Here is a 25,022-nt window from a genome sequence, read left to right as displayed (position 1 = left end):
TTACAGGTTTTTTGAAGGGTCAGGGTTGAAAGTGTTTAAATTAATGGTGATCAAATTCAGGTCATGCGCATCTTGGTCCTGATTCTGGGCTCTTTAACTTATGACAGATGAACCTGTGATAGCTAAGGACTCTTTTCCTCTCTCTAAGGCTTACAGCTCATATCAGCTTTAACCAATCAACTGGAAAATTTATTTTGGTAAATACTAATTCCACTTTTGCTCAGATTTTTTTCTTCCATATTACTGACATCAGTGAAAGAAAAATGCCAAGATCCTAAGGTTCTTGGCATAATATACTTTATTTTTAGTCTTTTCCTTCCTTAATCCCACCCTCTCGGTTTGATGAACCAGTCAGACGAAGCATCCTGTTAAGTGACAAGAAGTGCTTTTCTTTTCAACACTAAGCTCTAAACCTATGAGTCCTTCTCAGTCCCCTCCCCAAGTGACTGACCATAAATTGAACATGCCGAAAGAGTTCAGGTTGTAAGGTCTCCTCTATTTGTCTTATTTAAACCCCAGTTTAGCTTTAAGTCCTCCTTTGAGCCCCTTTCAGAAAGGTACAATGTTGCATTAGGGATGGGATGTATTACTTGCTACCCCAAGCCCTATAATGTAATATAATCACCGCATAATTTTCTATATTCCTCCTAGCAGCTTGGTTAAATAAAGACCAGTGATAAATGAAAGTCAACAAAAAAACAAAGCCAAGGATTTCCCTAGTGGTTTACTGGTTAGGAAATAACGCTTTCATGCTGCAGCCCGGGTTCCATCCCTGGTCTGGGAACTGAAATCCCACATCAAGCCACTGCATGCCTAGGCCAAAAACAAACCAAAAAAGGAACAACAACAACAACAAAACCATAAAAAGAAAAGCACATCTGCATATTCAAATCAGATATGCCTTCTATCTTGTATCATAAACTGAGAGTAGATTTTGCCTGGAATTGGGGCACTCAATACATCTGGACACTAAGAAAAACCGTTTCCTTGCAGAGTGAGCTTTCCTTTAGCTTAGATGCAAGTAGTGGCTTAAACGGCAAACTTTCCTAAATGCATTAAGATGGAACAGGTCAATAATAGCACAGTGAACAATTGTGTCTTTGTTACACATGTGTCAAGGAGAAAAATGTTGAAAACCACCACTGGTTATTTGGTATTAAGCTTCCCGCTTTGAAAATAAATAGCTAAATTGCTTTCAGCATTTATACAGCAGTTGGAGACCACTGTCCCATATTAAACTCTCTTTCTTCTATTTTATTTTATTATTACTATTATTATTCAGACTATTTAAATGACTTGGCTTAATATTTTCTCAACACACTGTTCACAGCTGGGTAAATGCACTCTGCCCTCATTTCGACACGACCATTTATATTGCTAAACCATCTCATCCACCCTCCTCTCATTGCCTCTTCAACTGTTTCCCAGCTTGTTATTATCATCTTAGCTCCACCCTGTCATCACTCTCTTAGCCCTTCTCTTAATTCCGTCCTCTTGACTTCTTACTCCTTAGATGCTTTCCCACCCCAGCTTTCTATCCTTATTCTTCCACCATTCCGTTGTACTTTGTAGTTTATGCCAGGGTTTGTGGGCTCCTGTGTGAGTATAAAGTGAATACCACTTAAAATGAAAAAGGTACCTTCAACTTTTGATATTCAAAAGTAGGGGAGAGCCGGAACTTTGATGCTATGTGCTGTTCTTTGGCTGCTCATATTTGAGGGGGTCAACATAGCTTAGCAACTGATTGAAAGGTCTTAGGAACAGAACACTAAGGTTGACTCCTATACTATCTGCTGTGGTTCTGAGTATATCTTAACTCTGAGCTTTGGTTTCTTGTCTGCTAAATGGGATGGGGGTATTATTGGCTGATTCTGCTGGGACACCATGAAAAACTGTTCAGTTGGCATTAACGTTTCATAAGAAAACCCTCTGAATTAAAAGCACCTACATGACAAAAGCTAGGGTTGAGGGTAGAGTGTATATAAAGAGGTAATTTATTAACTCAGGGTTTTTTTTCATTTTTTAATTTTCCAATGAGGTTGAGGTTAGAGTGTATATAAAGAGGTAATGTATTAACTCAGATTTTTTTTTTAATTTTCCAATAATTTCCCAATTATTGCAGATAATCAATGGTCTTTCTGGAAGATCAGTATTCAATGCCTACTCTTAAATCTAAAACTAGTCCAAGTGCCCCTCTATTTCCTACTGTAGCCACAGAGAGCCCTTATAAGGAATTATGAAGCTAGTCTTTCAAATTATAGGTGGAGAGTATTCAAATAACTGCTCAAACTGTTTTATTATGTGGCATCCAGAAGTAGCTGGTTAAGAGGATTTGCCAAGTCTTAACCAGTATCATCAAGTGGTTTATATTTAAATGCTGGGCCTCAAAGACAATAACTTGAAAATGGCTTCTAAAGAAGCAGAGAGGTCCTCACTTTAAGGGCTCTCTCCAGTCCTGGGTTGCTTAGGTAGTGCTTGAAATTTAATCAAGTATAGGTTTACAAGTTAATGATCTTTTAATATTAGAAAGAAAATGTGAAAACCTCCTGCACACGGGTGTGGTATAGCTCAGGATAGATTTCTTTGTATTTTTATTCTTTTGTATTCAGTAGACTCAAAATACCTTACCAGCCCACACATTTCTCTAAAATAGATGATAATTGATCAATAGAACTGTTCTTCTTTAACATGTTGAATAATCCCCTCCTGGGGCAAAAAGCTGAGCACTAGGTTGGACTATTTGCTCAAAATCTCAGTGTGTCAAAGATAAACTAATAGTCTAACTAATCTAGTGGACGCAGGCTTGTGAGGGTTAATGGAAATGGAAGTGGGATGGGAGGTGGCAGAAGCAGTGCCCCTGGGTGGGAAGGAATATAACAATATTTGGTCAGTGAAAAGACCTCATTAAGTCAAGGAAAAAGAAGTTAATGTCTCTTCACTTCTAAACTACATCTCCTAATATTCTCCCTACATATAGAAATCTAGGTAATGTGTTGGTCTATAGTCTGGACCCTGGAAGGAGATTATCTGAATTTAAATTCCAGCAGACTAACTTAGTTGCACTAGCTACTTAATATCTTTGAATAATGGAGAGATATGAGTGCCTAATAAGGTTGCTCTGATGGTTAAAGGAGATCACATATGTTAAGGGTCTAGCACATGGCCAGGCTACTCTGTATGTACTCACTTGATAAGAAGTGATGCCATTAAAATCATCTCCCTCATTCCTCCTCCCTAACTGTGGTTTTAAAAATAACTCTGGAGTTACTGTTGTGGCTCAGTGGTTAACGAACCTGACTAGGATCTATGAGGATGCAGGTTTGATCTCTGGCTTCGCTCAGTAGGTTAAGGATCAGCATTGCTGGGAGCTATGGTATAGGTCACAGACACAGCTCAGATCCTGTGTTGCTGTGGCTATGGTGTAGGCTTGTGGCTGTAGCTCTGATTTAAGCCCTAGCCTGACAACTTCTGTGTAGCCCTAAAAATAAATAAATAAAAATAAATAAAAATAACTCAGTGCAAGCAAGGAAACAAGACTGGTTTCCTTAGTGGGTGCCCTTCAGCCACCAGTGTGGATACATGGAATCTGTTAGGCTACATGTGCTGACAATGGATGTCTCTTGGCATTATTTCAAGTCCAAGGCTTTACCCATGTATGCATGTTCCCACATCACAAAAACTAAGGCGATGAATCCTTGCCTGTACATATTGTATCATTGGATTAATGTGTTCAGAGAAATGATATAGTGTAACACTTTGCCCAGGATGAAGAAAAAGATATAAGAGGCATTACTTGGATATATAGACTAAGGTATCAGGATCCTTAACAAACAGAATGCTAGAATGATGGGAGGAGGACACAAATGAGAAGGGAATGCTTCCATTGGCATAGGAAATATTACTAAGGATACAAGGTATTCCTGCACTCTCATTCAGTTATTTTGACCCCTTTGGAGATCAGCGTTCCAACAGAGAGTGAAGATATGTACGTATGTGGTGTGGACAAGATGACCGCAAACTGACACTGGACACCAAGTCAGCACATGTCACTGCAGTGGACATGGAAAATGTGCTGATGCACCGTGTAGATGGATAACTGCGAACACTTCAGGGGCTCTGGCTCTGGGTTTTTACCTGCTGCTGCCTCTGGCTGGCAGTAGCTCACCAGCTGCCTCGTCTGCTCTGGACTGGCTGAGTCAGCAGAGCACCCCGCTGTCTACACTGTGCTCTCTGTCACAGGGGCTGGACGAAGCCACCCCTCCCAAGCATATCTCCCCTCCCGACCCTGTTTTGCAGAAAAGTACCGCCACCAACAATGTCTTCCTTCTTCTCATTAAACCCATCTACTTGGAATCTAAGTGATGGGCGATCCGTTCACACATGTACTTTTTTTTTCTTTTTCCCTTTTCTTTCCTTACTCTCCATTGCCTCCTCTCTCTCACTCTCTCTCCCCCCCCCCCCTTTTTTTTTCATACCTGTGGGAAATAGCTTACCATGGAGCCTATTCCATCCTTCTATTCTTCTTTCCCTTCCTTTCTCTCAGTCTATATTTATTATTTGACATATATCATTAGCACTGTCCTCATTCTGGGTGGGATAGGAAGAAAAAAGACACTTTAATGCAAATTTATAGTTGCTCACTTTCTCCAACTAATCCAATTATCCTATTTTCTCTTTTCTAATCACTGTAAAACCTCTTGTTAAGTTTATACTGTTCTACTTAACCAGCTCATCTTAGATGTGTCAGAATCTCAAATTCATAGTTGAGGCTGTCTTTCCCCCTATTTATGGAATCCCTAATATCAAGAATGAAACAGGTAAGCACATTTCTTAATAAATATCTTCTCAAGTGTCTTGAGATACTGATGTCTCTAGCTTAAACAAAGAACATTGATGTTTGGTCTTTGGAGACAAGTAAACAGGGATATGAATTTTAAACTTGTTGATGCAGCACTTGTAGTATAGCTGTAACCATCAAACTTACAGACTGAAGTTCATGGGAGTTTTAAAGGCCAAATTTAGACTAGTTTGTGGTGTTTTTTTACAAGTAGAGTTGGATCTTGAACAGTTTTAAAATGGCTTTAATACTACATTTCAAGGGGACTCTCACTTAAATTGTTTTTTTCTCCTAAAAATCTATTTCTTGAAGGCTCATCTAAACTGAATAAGATGGAGACATTTCTCCTGTATACAGTACTTCTGCATTTTCCAACTGAGCCTGTGTGGGGAAAAACACCACAAAACAAACTTCCTAGTGGCTTGCTATTTCAAAATAATAATAATAATAATGAATTCTTTGGACTTTCTCCTTTTAGTCAAGATGAACTTTCTGGCCCAGCATGCACTAACTTTTATGCTTGTTTTACTTATTCTGATAAATGTATTCCTATTCTAAATGCCATAATTTCTCCTGCTCACTCTCATGATACTTCTGTTTCTCAGGAGGCATTTGATTTGATGCTCATGGCTACTGGGCTAACAATGCAGGGGGCCAGATATCTGACTATAACATGCTCTTTCAGGAAAAGGCCCTAAGGTGGACTTTCCTATTAATACCAGTAACTTAAAACAAATTTCCCCTCCTTATTCTTCCTTGAGGATGTTTGGTCTTCAGAAAAGGCAGCTTTGTTCCTCTCACCACTCCATCCCTCTTCCAAAAATATATCAGACAAGTAATGTTTCCTGCTGTCATTTGGAAACCTTTCTGCAACCACTTTTCCTCCTTTAGATTTATATTATGTTTTAATCATTCATTCCACTCTTCCTCTTGTGTTGTTAAAAATACACTTTCTTTTTCTAGTCTCTCCTTTCTCCCAGCACCTTACCCATCCTCCCTGAATATTTCTTTCTCAATCACTCCCATCACTGCCATTTTTCAACTGCTATCTGCTTTCCAGGACCTTACATCATCTCTGCTCCTTAAAGAGATCATCACCAAAGAGATTTTTGTTCTCTGAATATTCTTACAGTTTAACCAACCAGGACAAAAAACCAAAAACTAAAACAACAAAGAAACAAAGCAGTTATCAAAAGCAAGCTGGAGAATAGAGACAAAATGTATTCCATTTGTAAATCTTGTCTTAGGCATAGGAATTGAGAACCTGTGTTTTTGTTTCAGTGGCTACACTCTGATTTTTGTATAAGTTTACTTTTTTTTTCCCCTGTGGGTTAACTTTCTTACTTTAAAAATTTTTTTAAGATTTTTATATTTTCTTTTATAGTTGATTTACAATGGTCTATCAATTTCCACTGTACAGCAAAGTGATAGATAAAAGCATGGTTTTGGAATTTTCCATGAGATAACTCTACTGACCTGGTCCTTCTAAGTGGGCCCTGCTCGGCATACTTACTGAAAAGGACGAGGCTGGCGTTGGTGACCCCCAGATTGTTGGCAGCCACGCAGGTGTAGTTGCCATAGTGCTCCTCAGTGACGTTGGTCACCGTCAGGGAGGACTGGCCCTCCGTGCTCTTAATCTCAAGGCCATTGGCACTGTTTATCCTAAGAGTTCAAAGACAGAAGGGTAAAAAGAAACACTGGTGAAAATTCAGTGTAGAAACTTTTTTTCCATCATCAAGATGAAGAGAAAGGAAGTAGATAGAGCTCATTTTCCCTGCTCGATTCTTCATTTGAATCACACAATCCCACATTATCAAAGTTGACTGACAGAAAAGACTTGGGAATGGATGAATTCCACTGGGCTTTGGTTTCTGCTCTAGGTAAGAAAGACACGCAGGTGCAAATAGCCCACTGAACCACCTGCCTCACTCTGCACCTAACCTGTGTGCTTTGGGCCTTCAGTCTAAGAGCTATGGCCTCAAAGCCCTTGGTAAAAGGCTTAGAAAAGTAAGAGGGAATGGGATAGGCCTACATAGGTGCAGCTGGGTCTGGTTTTGTCCTTAGGGCTCCTGGTTTCCCCACTGCCAGGCTTGGCACATACCTGGTGTCATCTCGGTACCACTCAAAGTCAGGAGCAGGCACTGCCGAGGCCTCACATTTGAGAGAAGCTTTTCGCCCTGTGGTGGCTTCATTGCTCTTGGATTCCGTGATAGTGGGAGGATCTGTAGGAAGGACAGACAAGCAGTTTGCATGAATTTTGGACAATGCTCCAGAAGGGATTTAAAAGGACAGTCTAATTGGAGAGGGGCAGGACAGGACTAGTCTTAAAGCTCCATTTACATGAATTATGTGATTGGCCTAATGGAATGGATCACTAGAAAACTAAATAAAAATAAGAGATTAATGAAACTGTAGACTTCGCTTCCTTAAGTGGGATGCTTCATAGGGTTCTATGGAAATGAAATCTAGGATTTCTTTTCCCCTCCTCCAACAGACCATCCATTATTCTAACCATAGGTTGTAATATTTGCATAGTTTCTTTCCTGTTCATAAATTAAGAGGTGATACTAAAGGACTTGGGATTTTAAATGCATAATTTGAGCATTTTTCTTTTTCACAGTCATCATTATCATCGTTGTTATTGTTACCTTTGGAGATGGCGGTAAGAAGTCTGATGAAAATAGCAGAGCACTAAAGTCTTCCCAATCCAGGCTTAGCCTGAGATTGTTGCAGGAATTCAGGGAAACAAACCAATGTCAGATGACTGCTTTCCTTTTTTCCCTTCTCTGTGTTCCCTTATTGCCAGGACCCTGGTAAATTTTGCTTTTAGGTGTGAGGGTGCAGTCTGAAGTCTATTGTGGTGCATAATCACCTTCCTGGGATATCAGCCCTCTACTCTCTCTCGCGGTTGTGCACTTGACTTTTTCTGCTTAGGACTGAGCCTACAAAACTGGAATGGGCTTGAAATCAGCTTGGAAACACATCTGACATTCTAATTTCCCATGATTCTCTCAAACAAACCTATGGAAAGTGGAGCAAGTGTTTACAGGTCCACAGGACTGAGCTAGGATGGCAAGCTTGAGCTCTTGGCTCAGTGGTGCTATGTTTGTTCAAGTTATGGACCCTCTAGGAGATAAAGACTTTTCTGTCCAAATGTCATTTGCCAGAAAATGGCAACTTGGCTGTGTGTATATGGAAAAAAAAAGACCCAAACCATCTGTTTATATTTTATAGAGGAAAAAAGCTTATTTAGGTAAATTAATAAAGTGAATTCTATTATACAAAATTCATTGAAATCTCTGCTCTTCAGTACCTAGTTCAGCTCATTTATTTTTAACTTTTTGTCTTCATATTCAAAACTATTTCCCAAGTTTTCTGTTTATGGAAGACTTGGATCCTCTTAGTTAAAAAGAATGTACAAAAGCATCAGCTTCATCTCCAATTTTCTCTCCCACTTCATTTTTACATCAGTTAGGACATCTTTAAATCACTGTCAGAGAAAGGTGGAGGTAGAGCACATTTGAATAAGCACCATGTGTAAACAGGTATGCCAGGGTGGGTGGTGGTTGTTGTTTTGTTTTAGACTTATCTGCTCAGTTTTGTATAGATACAAAAAGGCAACATGATGAATGGAAAGAATCCTGGATTGGAAACTTGGAGTTCTGGAATTTAATTTCTGCTTGGTTGTGTGAACTTCTCATTACATATTGTGTGAGCCTTGGTTTTATTATCTGTAAAATGAAGGAATTACACATTAACAATCTATATAGCTTTCCTTCCAGCTTAAAAAAATACCAATTCTAGCAGATTAAGGATCTAGCATTGTCTCTGCAGCAGCTTGGGTTGCTGCTGAGGCGCGGGTTTGATCCGAGGCAGCAAGTTAAGGATCCAGCGTTGTTACAGCTGTAGCATAGTTTGCAGCTGTGGCTAGGATTCAATCCCTGGCCCAGGGAACTTCCATATGCCACAGGTGTAACCAAAACAAACAAACAAACAAAAATCCAATTCTGTTCAAAACTGCCTGTTTTTCACAAATAGGCAGTTAATAGCATTAGGACCCAAATGTTTCATACCCATAATTCCTCTAACCCTTAACCCTTTGATTGTTATATATTTCATTTATCTATTCCATGGGTTGGGAGTCAGGATTAAACAGTCAGAAATAGGACACCAGAGGTATGATTTTGACTCTTCTCTTAACCAGAACTGTGGCCTGGACCAGTTTGAGCATTTAAAAGGAGAAGTTAGCATAAAATGACCACAGATGTTTCACTTAAATTTCTTTCATTCGATGATTGGTTATATAGCTCATTAGAGTACATCAGTTCAATGGATAGTGCAGTAATTGGTGGTGGTGGTGTGGATGGGGGAGATATATGTATAGAGTTGGGGTATCAGTTAGAAGTTAAGAGCTCAGATTTAAAGTTCGATAGACCTGGGGTCAAATCCATTCTCTGTCCTTCATTGTCCTTCATCATTAGAGAGTTCAGTACTTTGAACTGAGTTCCATCGCCTCAATTTCCTCATCTATAAAATGCTGCAACCAGTGGCAGAGAGGTCCATTTGGAGACTGCTAAAGGAACCCAGAGACAGCCTTCCCTAGGTTTGCGATAAAGGGGCTAGAAGGGAATGGGAAGATTGGAGATGGAGAGACAGGAGCCTCAGAGTTGACAAGGTGAGATCTGAAGGATGAGGGATAGGAGGAGTGTCAAAGATAACCCCCAAGTTTATGGCTTGAGCATCTAAGTGATACTATCCACTGAATACATGTTAGTTTCCTGCCCTCACCTCTTCACTGTATTAGGCTCTTAAACTGCCAGTGACTCTACAATCCAATGCCATCTCTCTGGCATGTTGGCCAGAGAGATGATCTTGCTTGTGATCCTATTGGTTTGTTCAATTTCTCAACTAGTATAATAAATTTTAACCAGTGTTTGTATTCCCAGAGCCACATGGTTAAGAGTGATAAACCGTCCCCAACCTGGGCCAAACATTACATTTTCCATCACCTCCCTCTGGGGCTCAGAGCTGGGGCACCTCAACCTAATAATCCACAGTGCAGACCTTCCAGCCTCTTCAATGGGACCAGGAACACAGGTCCTGGCTGTAGTTTTATGGGCAGGTTCTTCCTCACTCTGGACATTTCCTTCTATGGGGTAGGAGCTTATTTTGTAAACCTTCTTGCTCTGGAACCCAGGGAAATGATTTTTCTAACTGTAAAACTGGGGAAGAATAGAGATGTTTGCCTCATCTCTTTCCTTTCTTCCTTCTGGGACCAAGCTTCTAGCAGGGAGCAGAGGTTCTCTGCTTCTCCACACTGATGTCTTACATGGGCTCTCCTCTTCCTGCTCTCATGTGGGCAGGCCTGTCCCTATCTAGGGCTGCCATGACTGGGGAGGTAGGTCGGCCACACTAAGCAACCACCTCTGACCATCCTGATCTCCAACACAGGGGGGCAACTGGGCTTCCCATATGTCTCCTTTACTTATTTCTCAGCTCCTTAGAGATGTTAGCATGGGAAATAGGGTTGAACAATTAAATGCATTAATCTTGGGACAGGGTGACACTGGTCAATTACAAAGGCTGAACACTTGCTCCTTTCCTTGAAAATCTAGGAAGTTTCTTATTTCAAGGAATAGTCACAGACAATGACACATGTATGAAGAGTTTGTTAATGACAAATGACACAATGATGCAAGTCTATTCCATATCTTATTGGAATGAAATTTCAAAATTCATTTGTAAATGAATTCTGTATAGGTGGGGCTAAGAAAAGTTCCTGCAAATCATGCTGTTGCATGCCTAGTATCATTAAAATAATAGATGTCCTTGCTCAAAATATGGTTATAATTAAAATGTGGCTTAATAAAAATGCTGCACAGAGGTCCATTGTTTTTCTTTACGTGACTCTGAAGTAGCTTACAACTCTCAGAGGACTCTTCCAGTTTTTATTACTTTAAAATTCTGGGTTCTGAAAATATTAATAAAGGTGTTCTTACATCAACAATAACAAGACTCTTTCAATTAGAATGAATAGGATAACAATAACAGTGACCTAACACACAGAATATCATTCATTTAATCTTCCTAATGTTTGGAATAATAGTATAAAGGAACAAATTCTTGATAAAACATTCCATTTATAGGCATTTGGCATGTGTCAGCACTCTACTAGGCCTTATTCATTCTTTTCATCTAAAAAGTAGCCCTAGGAAGTAAGGATTATTAGCCCCATATGATGAATGAGAAGACAGATCTGCAGAGGGTTAGTAACTTGTCCAAGTTCACATAGCTGGCATTTGAGGGAGTCTATATTTGAACCCATGTTCTGGAACCCATGTTCTGAAGCCCATGTTCTGAACTCTCTGTGCTTCCATTTGAATGAGCTCCTTTAGAGAGAAATCTATTCCTAATAAGGAAAAACTCCATTTAGGGGAGAGCACTGGTGGCTTAAAAGGTAAATGTTATATATTTCTGCTATTACAAGGTATCAAAAATGACACAACATGCAATGGCATAGTGGATATAAGTCCACAATGGAAATCAGGAGATGTGAGCTCAATTTCTGACTGTGTTACCTCCTGGGGGTGACATGTTAACCTCCTGGAGACCCTTACTTTTAAATGTATAGATAGCACCTGTGTACCTGTCTCCCAGGTTTGATGCAAAGGTCAAATGAAATATCACATGTAAGAGCACCTGACATAATTACACTTTTTATTTTTATTATTATTACTCACATGGTCTCTTAGAAGGAGAGAGGGCTTTGGGACTCAGGCAGAATCTCACCTCTGCCTCTCTCAGGTTATTTGATTTTGTGGCAGAGAATGCTTACATTCTCTGAGTTTTTGTTTTGATCCTCTGCATGGAGATGATTTGATTATCTCCCAGGTTAGTGTGTGATGGGGGGCCAACGGAGTGAAGGCAGAGGACATAGGCAATAAGAAAGACAATGTTTCCAAAGAATTGAACAACAATAATAAAACTACAGTTTTCTTTTTTAAATCACCATGTACCAGCAATATTAAACCAAACATACTAAACAATGTCAGTGATAAAGTAAATACTACTCCTACTGGGCAGGCTGGGACCCATACACCTACCTCTTCGGTTGGCCACTATTTGTGCGATGATTACAATGAACAGACAAAACCTCTAACAGAGTCTTGGTACTCTGAAGCTCCTCAGAAAATGATGGTTCTTGTTCGCATTGCAAAGTTATAGTAGAATATTGCAGTACTCCAGGTTCTTACAGAGTATTTCCTTTGATGATCCCATAGTAGATTCATTAGGATGTGTCTTTATTGCTATTATCCCCAATAAAAGAATAAACTAAAGGTTGTCATGGAGAATGGAGAGGTATAGCCATGAATAACTAGAGAAGGCACGCAGTGTGGTTCCAAATTAAGCAGTTATTTTCCTAAAGTTTTATATTAGGTAACTTTTGATTCAAAGCACTGAAGAGTCCAGTTAAAATATAGACATGTTATCTAGAGACAACATCTGTCTCAAGTCCCAATTGTTGGTTTCTAAGGTGGCTAACCTTGGCTTCCTCTAAATTAAATGGCTAGCAAATGTAAGAGTGAGCTTTAGAAATGCCAGTGTATTGTGTTCCCCAGCATCTATGTTGGGTTGATTAGCTCTGGACACCAGGGTTGAGGCAGAGCTGAGTTCAAAGGGAGACAAGAAGAAGGAAAAAAAAAGTTACAAAGAGTGACCATGTGAACCTAGTTGGAGAGGTCTGTGGGAAAGCAGAAGGAAGGAATATTAGTTGGTCAGTTGGGTGGGGGACAGGCTTGAGAGCTGGGGCAGTTTCTGAGGATTCCTCCAGGAATAGGAAAAGCTTCCAGTATAAGAACCTCTAAATAAAATCAAGTCCTTATTTACACTTACTATGTACTAGACATTATCCTTGAGATACTGACACCAGGATAAGAAAAATTCATAAGTAGCTACTTCTTCTTCTTCTTCTTCTTCTTTTTTTTTTTTTTTTTTTGACTAAACCCACAGCATAAGGAGGTTCCCAGACTAATGAACAAATCAGAGCCACAGATGCGACCTATGCAACAGCTGCAGCAATGCCAGATCCTTAACCCACTGTACTGGCATAGGGATCAAACCCGCACCTCAGCAGTGTCCCGAGCTGCTGCAGAGACAATGCTGGATCCTTAACCTGCTGTGCCACAGTGGGAACTCCCAAAAGTAGCTACTTTTAATGCACTGTGAGAATTGAAATTGAGGGATCACACCTAGAACTTATACATGAAAGGACAGTTGTCCCTAGGCTGGTATCTGGAAGAAATTGGCAGCAGTACTGTAAGTTACAAGAAAACAGAAGTTCTGCCTATTGTACAAAAATATACTAAGCTTATTTAGTTGAAGAGCTTTCAGGTCAATAAATTAGCTTCTGTAAACTCCAGGACCTCCTACCACTTAGAAAATAGATTTTACATGTCAGATGGCTATGCACAGTGCTGTAGACCAACTGTGGAGAAGGATTATTCAAGAGAAGTAAGAAGGAGAGACTGCAGAATCCAGCTTGTGGGCTAAACAGGAGGAACTGTTCTGTCTCTTTTGTTTACTGCTCAGGCTTCTCAGTGCCCTGCAACAAACATCTGCTGGCAATTGAGTAAATGAATCAATGAGATGCTAGTGGAAGAAAATCACCAACACTGGGATTGTTTTTTAAGTGGTACTCTGGCTCTGCTCCATTATGATAACCTATTCAGACATTAATTATCTTAGCCATCTTGATCCCCTGACCTAATTCCAAACCTTGTGTCTTGAAAAGGAAGAGGGAATCAGCTTAAATCACAGGACATTTTCATAATAGGCAGGCTTATATGAAGTGACAAAGGTGATATTGGAAATCTTTCAGTTTGCATGCATTTTTCTAGCCAGACAGACCTTATTCTGTAATTTAATCTTGGAGACTTCATCTACTTAATACAACTACATTTAAGTAGGGTGAATTGTTTGAATAGAACAACAGGTATAATGCCTAGTTGTTTTAATATAATATAAACACAGCTTACAATGTGTTGGTAAAAAGGTGATTCCAAAGGAAAGTTATTTAGAGCATGTTTCCTGATTTGTGACCAGTATCATTCATAGAGTTTGGAGAAATGTTAAGAAGGCAGAGTTTACCTGTGAGTTTTTCACCTATTCATTGTTAACATTTACAGAGCAATTTTTACAAGGTCTAGCATGTGCTAGGTCTATCCTAACTGGCTGTTTGACTAAGCTCATTATAGATTTCCATGTAATTTGTTATGAGATGTCTTTTTGAATCTTGAGGCTCTGTCCATATTCTTCTGTGGTTCACTAATCACTAGGAAAAGTTCACATTTTAATAAAAGGCTTTTCTTGAAAATTATCAGTATTTTCTTCTGTTATAAGTTACACTTTGGGGACAGTCAAGAAGGAGCAATGTCAGGCTAATTGCGCTAATAATAACAGGGCCCAGGCGGCTGGCTTTGATCTTGGGAACCATCTGCAACGCGGACCGCTTTGATGTTTCACACAATGGAAGCATAAATATTTTCTATGTACTCCATGATTGGACTTTCAGAAATCTAATTAAGATGAAGGTCAATTAAGAGAAAATAAAATCTTAACTCCGAAAGTCACAGAAGAGGTAGAAGATGATGGCATGGCTGTGTGTACATAAAAGAAGCCAACTAACCTAATTATAAACTTATATAAACACCAGGAAAATTGCCTTTCATGTGAAAAAAAGGTCCTAAAGCATTTTATAACATTGAGATCATTAATGTGTCTTTGAAACACACCCAGGACTGGAAAAGAATAGTAATCTTGGCATTTCAAAACTCTATTACTTAAAAAATCATAGACAGCAACAGGATAAAAGCACTTCAGACCTCATCAAATGCAGCCCCTTGCTTCTTGGAAATGAGTGTCATAAATGCTATGGCAGAATCAAATCTATTGGATTGTTCTAGGTCTGGGGTGAAGGGGGTTTCTCTTTCTGTTTCCAAAGGTCACCAGGCTGCAGCATGGCCATAGGAAATAGTGCAGCCCAGTGTAGACCAGGTCACCCAAGGCAAGATTCCTTACTCCCCATGCCTCAGTTTCCAAATGCTTTTTTTTGCTTTTTAGGGCCACACCTGCGGCATATGGAGGTTCCCAGGCTAGGGGTCTAACTGGAGCTGCAGCCGCTGGTCTATGCCACATTCATAGCAATGATGGATCTGAGCTGAGTCTGTGACCTACACCACAGTTCACAGCAATGCCAGATCCTTAACCCACTGAGCGAGGCCAGGGATCAAACCCACAATCTCATGGTGCCTAGTCGGATTCGTCTCCACTGCGCCACAATGGGAACTCCTGTTTCCAAATTCTTAAAGTCAGACTAATGATGATTATCTCATGAGTTTACTGTGAGAATTAAATAACAGATGTAAATCCCTTAGTCAATGCTGCACACAGTAGGTACTGAGAGCTGAAAAAAAACCTCCTCTTTCTTCTGAGAGCATGGACTTCAGAATCGAACAGGCTAGAGTCTGAATCCCTTTCTTCACACTTTCTTTCTGTGTCACTTGGAAAGGCAAGTCTACCTTCTTGGACTTCAAACTCTAAAATGGAGTCAATTAGATCTACCTTGCTAGGGACTTAATACAGAATCACTGGCACATAGGTTAACTGCGTGGAAGGCTTAAAACAGGAAGTAACTTATCATTGTCCAAAGCATCTTTTCAAATAAGGGTTAAAACATCCATGCACATGTGTCTGTGCACCTTTGTACATGTGTGTATGTGTGTTATATGCACATACGTGTGTACATGTGTGTGTGCAGCATGCATTTGTGTATGTGTGTGTTAAATGCACAGGAGGGAAGAACTGTCAGGACATCCCTTTGTCCCTGTCACTAGCCACAGTTATATGATGTGGAACTTGAATTTGAATGATACAGAAAGTCACTCCTAACTGAACAGGGTAAACGAATTCTCTTTATTCCTTTGCTGGGTTGACACATATCATATGGATCCGCCCCCCACCCCCATCTTCTGAACTACATCTAAGGATCCTTTCATCTTAGAAGTTCAAAGTATGCCCACTTACCTATGCATCTTGGTGAAATCTTCCTTTCTAATGCCCATACTTTGGGACAAATAGATAACTGGTATTAACTTATCAGGAACCCCTGGGAGCCATCAGGACACATGGTATCTGACCACAGTGGCTTAAATTTGTCCCCAAGGCCAATTAGTTCAATAGAAGAGGATAAAATATGATCTTGAATTAGTCCCTCCTGACAAACAATGCATGAAGATGAAAATTCCAGTTAAAGCAAGTATAAATTGTTGCCTTTTCCAAAGTGGTATGACCTTGGTCTCCACAAAGACCAGAATAATGATTGCCAGAAAATGCTAGTGCTGTCTGATCATGTTTTCTTAATTCTACAGTATGAGTAAAAGACAGAGTGTATTGTTAAATGCATTACAGGATATATTTAGAGAAGGTAGAGTTGATTTATCAAATTCAAAGGCCAAGTCCTGCCCTTGGATGTGTCCAAAGTACAAATATGCATCCCTGACCAGAGGGGCATCTGCTTGAAATGCAATGTTCTTTTGCTAAGGGGATTTTTAGAGCTCGCTGGAGAGGGAGGTGGGCCCTGGGCACATGGCACCTGCTGGCTCCTGTCATACTTACAGTTCACAGTGACCTTGACTTGTTTGACGTCCGCCGAGGAGACCTCATTGGCAGCTTTGCACTCATATTTGCCTGACTGCTCCCTGGTGATGCCGAGGATCTCCAGATATTCTTCTTCTCCTTCAAGTTCTCTTCCTGAAAAATAGAGGTTTGAGTGATTTTTTTTTTAAGTTTATAATATGCAGCAGATCACCTCTTTTTTTTTTTAAAGCAATAAATCCACATGGCTTTTCAATACTTTGACAATATACTTTGTCTGAGGTCAGGTTCTATAGAAGCAGACCCCAAGAACAAAAGTCCAGGGGAAATAATTAAGGAGGAGGTGATTGCAGGAAAAGATGGTAGGGGAGTGGGAAAAAAAACAGGATCTGAGAGAGAAAAGAGCATAGCAGGGGTGCAATGCCAGGTTAGCCCAATCTGGGGACAGTACAGGTCCCACTTCAAAGATGTCCTGACCAAGAGTCAAGAAGCTGGAGTGTTTAGACATTACAATTATCAGTCACTGGTTAAAGGCTTAGAGCAAAGTGGGGATTGCGGGGAGGTGCATGAAAGCTGTAAAGGGCTCAGAGGGGCAACCACTGAAGTGCTGACATCATCAATTACCCCATGCTGCAGAGCACTCTTTCAACCAATGCTGCTATTAGGACAAGTGGCTTCCTTTTGAGAAACTGTCACTCTTCTCCCCCAGATTATGTGGAATTCTGTTCACAAAGGTCACGTTTGAAACTCTGTCCTGCAGTTGTGGTTTCCTTATTCAGTGTCAAACTACATCATTGGTGAGGCTTTCAGGCCATGGACCAGCTCTTAGAGAATGTGCTGCTGGTAGTGCACTTTGTCACGTGAGGATGGAGGGTGAAGTACCAAATATTGGCTAAACTCATGGGGCTTAGGGGGTCTGAAGGTCCCTTTTTGGAAAGTTACAGAAAGTTGGATATGTGCATTTTTGTAAAGAAATATCAAGATGGGCAGGTTTGTTAATTTCCCTGATTAAACAACTTTTATTTCAGGATTGAGAGAGAGAAAGAGGTAGAGGAAATGGAAGGGGAGGAAAAGAAAAAGGGGTAAGAGAAGGTGAGGAGGAAAGGGGACTGAGCTTGGTTGGAAAGGCCTACTGACTTTAGCTAATTGCAACTCCCCTCACCCTCAAGTTATAAGCCCCCCTGCTGTTGGGTTAGGACAGAGCACAGAGCAGCAGCTGGGTGCTAAAGAACACAGTCCTGCCACCAGGAAGCAAACTTGCTCCTGGTCATCCTCCACTAAATGGTACCAATTAATAGCTCTGCTCAAATGCCACAAGCTGTTTTCCTTTTTTGGAAATTCCCTGTTGGCCAAATCAACGTAGCAGACACTCAGCACAGAGACAAATTCACTGTCTAAATATGGCAGCTAAGCCTGTTAACTAGGCTCCCAATAAAACCTACAGCCTCTTTGATAACATTCTATAATGCAACTGTCAGGAATACCAAGCTTCAAATCTGTCAATTGTCATATTGATGATTTTGAGGAAACTCCTCAATCCCAACAACAAAAAGGCAATAGTTAAATAAAAAGTTTTTGCTTTGGAGTCCTGCACATTATCTAGCACATGCTTCTAGTGAAACCTTTTTAGAATTAGTCTGTAAGTGCACAGCTGCATATTATTTACAAGAGGCTATTTTCTTCCTGCCTGTGTTTTTTTCCACCTTTTCTCTTCTCCACAGTCATGTAAGTCGTCAGGCTTGACCTCTCATGACACAGAAGTAGAATGTGGTAGGAAAGAAAACAAATCTTAAAGAGGACGATAGTCCACTTCACTGGGTTAGATGGGAAGAGTTTGGGCTTGGAGGGAAAAGAAAAAAAAAAAAAAAGGTCTTTCCTGAAAACCTGTAACTATGAACTGAGAGTCATGCCAACTAAGCAATGCTAAGAATCTTCTGGCTAAAAATAAATACCCTGAAGACAAAAGGCAAGGCTGACAATTTCAGGCCAAAACAGGAGAGAGCTTATTAAAAATCCAGAGTGCAAAGGTAGAATTTACAGTAAGACAGCATTATTGATTTTGAGAATAATGGTGGGTTATAATGAAAAAAAGAGTTAAAGATGAGTTTAGAATGGTTTAGGATTTCTGCCATGCTCTGCTCCCTCATCCATCAACATTATTTCTAGGTAGGTACAGGGGTGTTAGCAGAAGAAAGGGAGAAGGAGTATAGTCTTCTAGAGGTGGTTAACCGCACTGAATTCCCCTCACTCCCCGTAAAATACCCAGAAATAAGGTAACGAAGCCCTATCTAGCATTTTGAATTTCTAAAAGATATAGACCAGTTCTAGGAGAGGAAAAGATGATTTTTAGCAACAATCAAGGCCCTCCCTGTTTGGGAGGGCCTATGAGGGTAAACATTAAGGTTACCTAGAGAAAAGCAAGTAATATGAATTGGGTTTCGGACCTAAGATTTGTACATGAATACTAGCATAAGTATTTATCATCTCATTATTTTCCTGATAAGCAGAGAATAAAATAAATCTTCATGGGATGAATTTTTAACCTCATGTCTCTAGAAAGAATTTCTCCCAATACCACCTAAGGATGAAGGAGGAGTTTTCCCCTAAACTCCCCACCCCTAAGGCAGCAAGGCCACTTTTGCTAACTCTTTTGATACCTCTCCTGCCCTCTGCTGGCCGCCTCTGTCTCCAGCATATGATGTGCACAGCTGGTTCATTCCACTGGGAGAGCCTCAAGACACAAGCCGAAGAGAGGGAAGAGAAACTAGATGGTCTTCCCCCATCCAGCACTCTTGACAGGAATTTAAAATGTTAAATGACACCTCCGGGCCCTTCTTGTCATCCTTCCTTTATCTCTTGGACTCTTCAGTTGAAACTCTTATCCTGGCACTTCTTGTCTATTTTTTATGCACCCACAGGAGACTTTTGCCCACAAGACATAATCTTTCCTAGTTCACTCAAGCATTTCTCATTGATCCACAGTGATTTGAGGGAAATGGGCACTTTTCTACTTCTAGAAACCAAAGAACCAGATTGTCGATTCCTTGAGACTACGTCTTGCAATATCCCAATGCACAGCACAGGGTTTGGCACAGATGTGTTACTCAATAAATGTTTGTTGAGTTAGCTGAACTGAATGAAGAAACATAAGCAAAAACTACAGTCAGATTGAACACATCTTCTAGCTTAAGAGAATGAATACTGAAAGGTGGTATTTCTGTAACAGAAGCTGGCATTATAAATCCACTCCCTTTTAATGATCCTAACAAAGTACCCTTTCTCTGGGCAAGGATGGGTGTGCTGAGTCCTCTGCTGCTCAAAGGCTGCATGGGGCATGACCCCAGGATGTGCCTGCTATATGGATTTATTACTTCAGGAAAAGGTGTGGAGACACCAGCAGACCTCCAGGTGGAAATGGGCACAATGCCATTCCTTTCATCTGACCAGCTTCAGTTTCTTGTTTCAAGGCATGGAATTCACCACGTTAATCCTGAGTCACAGAATTTTAAGGTGCCCTTAGATCCTCTTGTTCTTCTCCCTTGGCCCCCCTTGTCTATCCCCATCAAGGCCCTTTTTCTCCTATCCCATCAGTTTCCTCTGATTAGCTTCTCTCAACCCAGGGATTCGGTCCATCTCCTTATACTCACTCAACCTTAAGAAAATTCTTAGGCCAGAACTAACATGGGCCCTTCTCTTGCTCCTATCTTTCATTTTCTGCCCTTGTATAATGTTTACTTGAAATGCAAATTTCAGTATTTTGGTATTTTAAACATCTCAACCTATTTCCACAAGCTTGCTCACGTCGCCGAGTGTTGTATTTATTCTGGGATCTGGTGTTTAGTTTCAATCTCCCTTTGCTTAATGTGCCTCTGTGTCTCCTGGCAATATTCAGCTACCAGGCGAAATAACTTCCCGTCCTCCTCAGTGGATATACCTTTCCAACTGTTCACATTATTAGCATATCCCCTCTTAGCCACTGTTTACTCAAGTTGTACATATTAGCTCTTCATAAGTCAGAGAGAAGGGCCTCAAGCTAATGGCAGGAGGAAAGTGTTCTCTTCTGTACTCCCTAATGTAGCAGCAAGTCAGTCAGGAACAGCTCCCATTAAGCCAGGTGCTATCTTCTGAATACAGTGCCTTCAGAGGACCATGCTTTGCTGAAACCTGCAGAGTTCACGTCCAAAAGGTTGATTTATTTAGATTTCCAAGGTTCACCAGGCATTTGGAAGCAAGTAGCCCACTGAAATGAAATACATTTCCTTGGTGCTTCTCTCTCTCCCATTCTATCTTTCTTCCTCTCTCTCCCCCACCCTTGTCACACACACACAGGGCAAACTTACAAACAGCTCTTTATATGTACCTATAACCATTCACTCTAACTTTTGGGAAACAGCATATGCATTAACTAATATTTGCTCACTAAACGCAACAGGCCTATTTTTGAAAAATTTCCAGGGTATGAAAACCTGTGCCCTACTTGGAATTTTAAAAAAGATACTGCAGAGTTCCCCTTGAGGCTTAGTGGTAACAAACTCGACTGGTATCCATGAGGATGTGGGTTCAACGCCTGGCCTTGCTCAGCGGGTTAAGTATCCAGCGTTGCCATGAGCTGTGGTGTAGGTCACAGACGCGGCTCAGATCCCACTTTGCAGTGGCTCTGGCTTGGCTGGCAGCTGCAGCTCCAATTGGACCCCTAGCCTGGGAATTTCCATATGCTGCAGGTGCAGGCCTAAAAAGAAAATAAATAAATAAATAAATAAAATAAACTGCTACCCTAATCATCATTATGACAGCTTTCTTTTCCTTTATTTGAAACATAGAAAATACAATTTAGAAAACTTGTTAAATTTTAGTGTTTTCTGACTTAAAAAACGTAGAATTTCAAGGATTCTTACTTGTCAGGAAATGGATGAAGCATTTCTCCCTGCCACTATTCTAAGAGGAATCTTATAACATCTCTGCAGAGCATTACTTTACAGAAGGGAAGTTGGGTTTTAAATGCAGTTGACATCCCTTTCCCCACCTAAATTTGAATATTTACAAGTGACTGTAAACACATTGGCTATATACACAAACACATATACAGATTAATGAAAAGCAAAGAAGTGGAGCTTGTCTTGCAAGATATATGTGTTTTTATGTGTGTGTTTGTGTGAGTCTATGACCTAAAGAGGAGTGAAGAGGGTGAGCAAAAGCTAGCTATGAAATTCTAACTCTAAAATAAAAGAAAAATGGATTGCAAATCAATGATGCCATTTGAAGTTTCCTGTGCCAACTTCAAATGCTGTAACAAGTTTCTGTTCTTACAGTACATTTCATGTTTTCTTCCTTTTTTTTTTTTTTTTTTATCCTAAGGACATACTCACCTGTTCCTGTTTTTGCTTCCTTCTCTACTTTTTTTTTTTTTTTTTTTTTTTTTTTTTTTGCACATCGGGTTTCACATAAACGTGCTTAAAAAAGGAAGGAAGAAAGAACACAAGAAGTCTGGAAAAAAAAATGCCTGTGATGAGGTTCTGTTTATATTTCCAGCCATGTCTCTCTCCAGATCCTTTGAAATTTTTGTTTCTCAGCTTCATATCCCACCTGAGAGCCTTTATGTTTGACAACGTTTCTGTCCAAAGGTGAAAACCACTTCTCATCCCCACCTCTCATCACCCATCAATGGAGGGGTGAAGCGTGGCAAATGCTCTGTGATTGAAGGAAAGCAGGGGTGGGCAGGGGACACAGTTGCTAGAGCAGCAATCACAGGAGAAAAAAAGGAGACCCAGGAGACAGTAATGTATTGAAGAGACTGAGAGGGGAAAACTGAAAGAAGTAATACAATGAAGATGATTATAAGGAAGAATTAGAAGAATAGAAATGAAAGAAGAGAGTGTTCTCTAGAGACAGAGCATTTGACTATAAAGATATTTGAGCTTACTTGGAAGGGAATGGGTAGGTTACCCTGCAGTAGAAATGGTTCCTATTTGAAAAGACACAACAGGGTGTGGATTATGCAAATTGGCCCCATGCCTTCCGTAGCCCCAAAGGGTGTAGTTAGTACCCTGAAATCAGAGGCAAGCACAATGCCAAGAAAGATTCACAACTGGTTTTGGCTCTATGAATGAGTATGGGCGAAACAAAGAAGAATGCCCAGCATTATTTTTCCTGGCATCCAGAGAGATCCAGTTCATTATGGTTTGCATTTTTGCTTTCACATACAATATATATATATATATCAGCTAGCTGACATAGTTTGAGCTCAGCATCCAAGCGGAAGTTGCCATTTATACATCCTTTCCAATCCCGGGCCTTGGCATTCCATTATTGTATGCATACTTAACCATTACTCCCTACTTGGTGTCAGTTTTTAGAAACTGTTGTGCTCTTCTAAAGGCTAGGCTTGGAATCAAGACCCCCTATGTTTAGTTCTCCAAAGGGGCATTGTGTTGATCACAGTTAATCTTCCATTGTAGGGACCACATCTGGTTTTGCTCCTCTTTGTACCCCTAGGGCACAGCACCATGCTGGATGCTGCAGCACTCAAGAAATCAGATTGCTTACAGATGAGAAACCCAGGGTCAGAGAGGAATTTTAAGGAACTTGTCCAAGTTCATAGTGTTATCAAGGAAGACTTGAGATTTGAAACAGGTCTGTGGACCTTTAAAGCCCAAGTTCCTAACTAGGTATAACTACTACTTTTATCATTAGAGATTCTAGTTAGCTAAATTCTTAGCTCTCAGAATCTGCTCTATTTCTGTCTTCTGAATATAAAACATGACGTTGAGAATGGGACTTTGGAGGAACTTCCAAAATAATATAGCTTAGTGATAGATAAGGAAAGTAAAAAGACTTTGGCTTTTATAAGGTTAGTCTACTTAACTTCCTCATCAACAGAATCAAATAAAGCAATAAATGAGAAAAAAGTTGGCATTTAAAAGTTTAGCCCCAGGTGCTTATTTACTGTGCTCCCTGAAAAAAGCAATATAAAGCCATTGGTGCACACGAAGGTCATCAGACAACAGTGGAGCTACAGCAACAGTGTAGAAGGCTCTTATGTTAGGAAAGACTTACTGGAAGAAGTGAGTTTTCATGAAGCTGAAAAATGCAGAGCCAGCCCATTGTAAAAGAGTGTGGCAGTCTGGTTATCCTGCTTGAAATAGAGTTCTCCATGCAGAAGAAATGAGCAACGTGATGTGACAGCAGGACATGGGCTAGGGTGTGAGGGGTGGTGTGAAGTTTCTGGATTTGCTGTGTTCAGTATCGCTGCATCTCAATGATGATGCAGTGGAGCCTTCTGGCATCCATAAGGTACTGAGTAAAATGACATTTTAAAAAATAACTTGTTTGAAGCTTTCTTCCTTCAATCCTTTCTTCCTTCCTCCCTTGAGAAAACATGGTGGAGAAGCTTGGATCAATCCCATGGACATTTTATTTGTTTAATTTCCTTTCTATATCAATACCACTTACACTGGGTGCTAGTTTCTTGGTACTCAGTTCCAACCTGTAGTGTGAGAAGCTGCCCTGTGAACTGCTGTGAAAGTGGAGATGGTTCTTCTGGGTTGTTAAATAGTCATCATCAACCCTGACTAACTGGCAGTGGCTACCGGTAGTGGGATGTTGAGAAGGATGCTGAGGCAGAGCTTGACTCAGTAGGAAAGAGTGGTGGTATCTATGAGGACAGGAGAAGGAAAGTGTGACACATTCTTGGGCCCTCACCTGCCCTGGAGTCTCCTGTAGTCCACTTAGTTTTCTTGGATATGAAGAAATGTATCCTATTACAGCATATTTCAGTGCAGTTGGTACCCTTGGGGAAATTAGGGAAGAGTGCTTATTTTGGAGTGAAGATAGTGAGCTTCGTTCTTGACAAAGCTGGTATCAGGTTGGAACATCCTAGGGTGTGCATTCCACAGGCACTCAGAAATATGGAGCTGCTAAGAGACTAGGGCTAAATGTGGATTAAAAGTGTAATATATACGTTGGTAGTAATTCAAGCCACTGTAGTAGGGAGGGTAGAACATTTGCATGATGTAGCACTGTGTCATAAAGCAGGGAATCACTGTCTTACTTCTTTTTTATTATTCTGGGATGAGGAGAAGAAGAGGTAAAGAGATAAAACTGAAAAAAAAAAAAAACGAAAGTACTTAGAAGACTCTTTTGGAATAAAACAGACATAAACATTTCTGCCGATGCTGATTATTTTTTCGACTATTTCCTAGGAAGGGAGTGAGGCAGAGATTAGAGCTGCTGGTCAGAGGAAGCAACAACCAAGGTCTTCCACCATTGTCATCAGAACAGTAGGGGTCTTCAGCGACCTGTCATTAGCAATTCTGCCATACCTGAGGATTAAATATCAAGAGAGATGAGAGCAGCGGTGGCTGTTTTCAAGAGCCACATAAATCAATTGGCATTTTGTAAGCGAATGTGTTAAACTCAGCAGGGCAACTGCACTGCAGAAGGATTGCTGGGCAAAGTTTTGTGGCTGCCACTGAAGCTTTTGAAAGGTAATTAAAGCAAAGTGGGCAATGACCCCACCTGGCCCTCCGTCCTTTCA

General features: G+C 40.4%; 1 protein-coding gene across 6 annotated transcripts in view; it reads right to left on the bottom strand.

Moving 5' to 3' along the window:
- LSAMP (limbic system-associated membrane protein) overlaps nucleotides 1-25,022 on the bottom strand; it is a 628,666-nt gene that overhangs the window by 27,666 nt on the left and 575,978 nt on the right. For all 6 annotated transcript variants that reach the window (XM_021068415.1, XM_021068414.1, XM_021068416.1 and 3 more), the window contains 3 exon segments: nucleotides 16,511-16,645; nucleotides 6,939-7,059; nucleotides 6,351-6,499 (listed from right to left, as the gene is read on the bottom strand). In XM_021068415.1, the coding sequence (XP_020924074.1) occupies nucleotides 6,351-6,499; nucleotides 6,939-7,059; nucleotides 16,511-16,645 (405 nt within the window).

This window comes from Sus scrofa, chromosome 13 (assembly GCF_000003025.6).
Source record: "Sus scrofa isolate TJ Tabasco breed Duroc chromosome 13, Sscrofa11.1, whole genome shotgun sequence".
NCBI lineage: Eukaryota > Metazoa > Chordata > Mammalia > Artiodactyla > Suidae > Sus > Sus scrofa.
Note: the sequence above shows the minus strand (reverse complement) of the source record. Positions and strands in the feature narration are given on the sequence as shown.